Genomic DNA, 3,619 nt, shown 5'->3' with positions numbered 1-3,619 from the left:
GTAGGATTCTTAATAAACATAACACGGGTTCCAACCTTCCATACATACCAGTTTTCCTTCACTTCCTTCCCCTCTCCTTCCTTCCGTGTGCTCCTTCCTCCCTCTCAACCACTCACTTCCCTCTCTCCTCCACTCCTCTTTCCCTCCCTCCATCCCTGTCTCCTCTGTAGTGGCGATGCTGTCTCAAGGTAGACTAGGGAGTAAGGTCGAGCAAATCCAGTGTCAGTACTGCTAGAACTTCTTTCCAGAGCTTTATTTTCATCTCTCCCTTCTGCATTCCAAAGGCAGAGCAGAGATTTCCTTGTGAGAGGGAAGGATTTCCACGGGCCATTGGATGGTATTTTCATCCTTCCTACTGGTAAAACGGCATCAGGGGTCCCCATCTGTTCAAGATGGGAAACTTGATAGTATGGCGATGAGGACACAGGTAGCCAGGCAGTAGGAAGTAGCCTTTGCCAACCTCTGGCGCAGGCTGGCGCTCTGGCTCCAGGAGGGAAGGAAAGTCGGCCACCTGGTGGACCCAGACCGGTTCCCCGTGGGCCAGATACAGAGCGCGGGAAACTGGGTACACAGAAGGGTAGATGCTGGTGAAGGAGCAGTTGTCCTGTGCTGCAGTTACACGGTCCTGGGGTGAGAAAAAGCCAGGCGTTCCCAGGTCTTTGGCGGTCATGTGGAGTCTTTTGAGAGCGGGGAATCCATTTTCTAGCTTGGGCTTAGAGCTGAGAACGGGCCGATAAAACTCTTTGGCCCGGAGTTGGATGTCCAGCTTTGCTTGCTGTGGAAACAAATCACAAAGAAATGAAGGACAGAGGTAATTGGAAGGAAAAGCTTCCCAGGAAGTACTGAAGATAGAATTAACTGGGAGGTACCCAAAACCTTTTACTTTTTAAAAAGATTTAAATGAGGGCCCTCCTTGGTGGCTCAAGGGATTAAAGCACAACTTTGAAGCTGTCCACAGCCACTGCAGCAGTTTGATCCCCGGCCCTGGAGGTGACCCACTTGGCACAGCAGACCTCTCCTGACCCGCCCACTGCTCCCCTCAGCAGTGTATTTCATCAATTGGCCTGTTCTGCTCCCTGCTCTGACTCTGGTGAATCTTCTCACCACCCCTGCACCTCTGGCCTGTACCCCAGCTCTGTATGAATAAATAAATCTTTAAAAAAAAAAAAGTGAAAAGTTACCCAACCTCATGGATATCCAATGAAATTAAAGTCATGATCTGAAGCAAATGTGATTTCAAATCCCTAAAATTGGCAAAAAATTTCAAAACCTGACAATGTGAAGTAACAGCCAGAATGGAGAGCTGCAGGAGGTGACTCTATGCTGCTGAGAAAGTCAGTGGAAACTTCTACTTTGGGTAACAGTGATGTTACCCATGATGAGCAAACCCACTGCTAGAGGGCTGAGCTCTGGAACAGTTAGCTGTGCCCCATTTCATTCGACATTTAGAGGCAGGAGAAACAAAAATGGGAAATGATCCAAGCCCCAAGACCCACTGACAGAAGAGACGGATGCATTAGGCCATGTTCATGCAATGTAATACTAAGCAGCAGAGAATGAATGTGCTGTATTGTTCAACCAAAAATGAAAATCATCAATATGGAATAAAGTTGGAAAAAAGCAAGCCAGAATAATTTATTTAGAGGGAACCACACATATAGGGTAAAATGATTAAAAAACAAAACAAAAAAACAGAGGGAATGATTAAGCTCAAACTCAGAAGAGTGGCCCCCTCTGGAGGATGGGAGGGTCTCTAAGGTGCTGTCATGTAGTCTGTAGGCTGGTTTATATGGACTCTGATACTTGTCTATCAAGGTTATTTAAAACACAAATGTGTATTGTTTACACACAATGGATGCATGACCTGTTTGATGTGCACTTCAAAACATGTACACATTAAAAAAAAAAATCTTAGGTCTCCTGACACTGGATATTCCTTTGAACAATAAATATCCCCAATATTCACCCTTACAATAAAAATGAAAAAAATGTTGATTTTACTGAGTGATCGGACAAAAGACAATACTGGGAGTCCTCTTACCTCTTCTGGGGTAATCCTCAAGTATTTGTGCTTTCCATAGGGTTTGTAGTCAACCATGTAGGAGCTTTGGTATATGTCTAAATCCACAGGGGACTAAAGGACAAAGAACACAAAGTGAGAGTTTCTATCACTTAAAGACATCCACTGGCTTCTCATTGTCTGGGGACAAAGGCTAAATGTTGGGCCTGGCGTTAGAGCACTTTATGACCTGGTCTCTACTAGCCTTTACCAACCCACCCCCGTGGCCTCCTGGGTCCAGGCCCTTTGCACTCCAGCCTTACTTCACACATGCCTGGCACATGCTCTTACCCTCTCCCAGAAACGCTACTTGCCCTCCTCACCAACTGGCAGACTCCCACCTGCCCTTCAGAAACCCAGATCAAGTGTCATTTCCTCAAATATATCTCTCTCACCCTGTATTCTCCCCCTTCCAAAAACTACACTATTTTTCCTCTACTTTAGGGCACTTATCATGGAGTGTGATAATTGACTTAATGAAGACCTAGCTCAGACACTAATCTTAGGTATCTCTGTAGCTTCCATACTCAGCACAGTGCCTGGCACACTGAGGGTGTCTAGCAAATACATGATGAATAAGTCCAGAATGCCCAGAATTATAAACCCCTAATTTTCCTCTGCCTGTTTCCAAAAAACCATCAATCCAGAATGGTGAGCAGAGGAAGTTCTGAAGAGCCAAATCCTCACCTGTGGTTAAAGCTGCCTGGCCCTGTAGACAGAAAGTCACAACACTCACCTGCTTGGGGTACACAACACCAGCCATGGCAGCACACCTGGACACAGAAAAGTGGGTTAGCCTTGCTTCCTTCTGCCACAGATGAGGTAAACAGCCACTACCCCCAAATCTGTGCCAATGAAGCATACCTAGCTCAACCCCTTCCCTCACTGCACACTCATCATCCAGGGGTTGGCCAGAGCAGCAGCGACACATGGGCTGGTGGCCGGGGGCCTGGGATTAAGGGGTCAGAGCAAGGCTCAGAAGGAGCTAGAGCTGTTGCCAACATCAGATTTAAGGCTGCAGTGCAATAAATCTGATAGCAGAGGTGTTATCTGTCTGATAAAAGTGGGAGTGCTGAGCTAGGAAATGTTTAACAATCACCTTTTGGGGCAAATAAGGCCTGTTTTATTTGCCAATTTCTGTGGTGTAAATGTTCCCAGCACAGCCTCTTTCAAAATGTCAACAAAATGTCACTAATGCCAAGTTTGGAAGATGGGCTCAATGGACCCTAGGGGGGACCCCCGACTTACCCCTCTGACAGGCTCTGAACTGCCTTGAGGAAGCAGAGTTCCAACACCCCGATTTAGAAGCGCCAACCAGGATGTCTAGTGGAATTGGGGGTAGCCAGAGTGAAAAAAGCTGTGAGGCTCTGTGTTCCTAGAGGAACTCTAGCAGATTGTCAGCCTGCCCCTGCCCCGTGCTTTCCAGCTCGAAATACTAGCAGAGAGACCTTATTGCCTGGGGAACTGGGGAGTTCTCTGAGCTCACCCTATTCTGTGTGCGTGGACCCAAGTTCTTGAATGATTTCATTCATTTCTTGAGAAGCACGCCCAGAGACCCAC

General features: G+C 46.9%; 1 protein-coding gene across 1 annotated transcript; it reads right to left on the bottom strand.

Annotated features, from left to right (window-relative positions):
- Positions 1-352: 352 nt before the first annotated feature.
- TEX37 (testis expressed 37) lies at positions 353-2,822 on the bottom strand. The gene is made up of 3 exons (XM_004691618.1): positions 2,796-2,822; positions 2,042-2,134; positions 353-775 (listed from the first exon to the last, which is right to left on the bottom strand). The coding sequence occupies exons 1-3, from the start codon at positions 2,820-2,822 to the stop codon at positions 353-355; spliced, it is 543 nt and encodes a 180-aa protein (XP_004691675.1).
- Positions 2,823-3,619: the final 797 nt, after the last annotated feature.

Source organism: Condylura cristata, unplaced genomic scaffold (genome assembly GCF_000260355.1).
Source record: "Condylura cristata isolate star-nosed mole 26May11 unplaced genomic scaffold, ConCri1.0 scaffold00031, whole genome shotgun sequence".
Lineage (NCBI taxonomy): Eukaryota > Metazoa > Chordata > Mammalia > Eulipotyphla > Talpidae > Condylura > Condylura cristata.
This window is presented reverse-complemented; position numbering and strand designations above follow the sequence as displayed.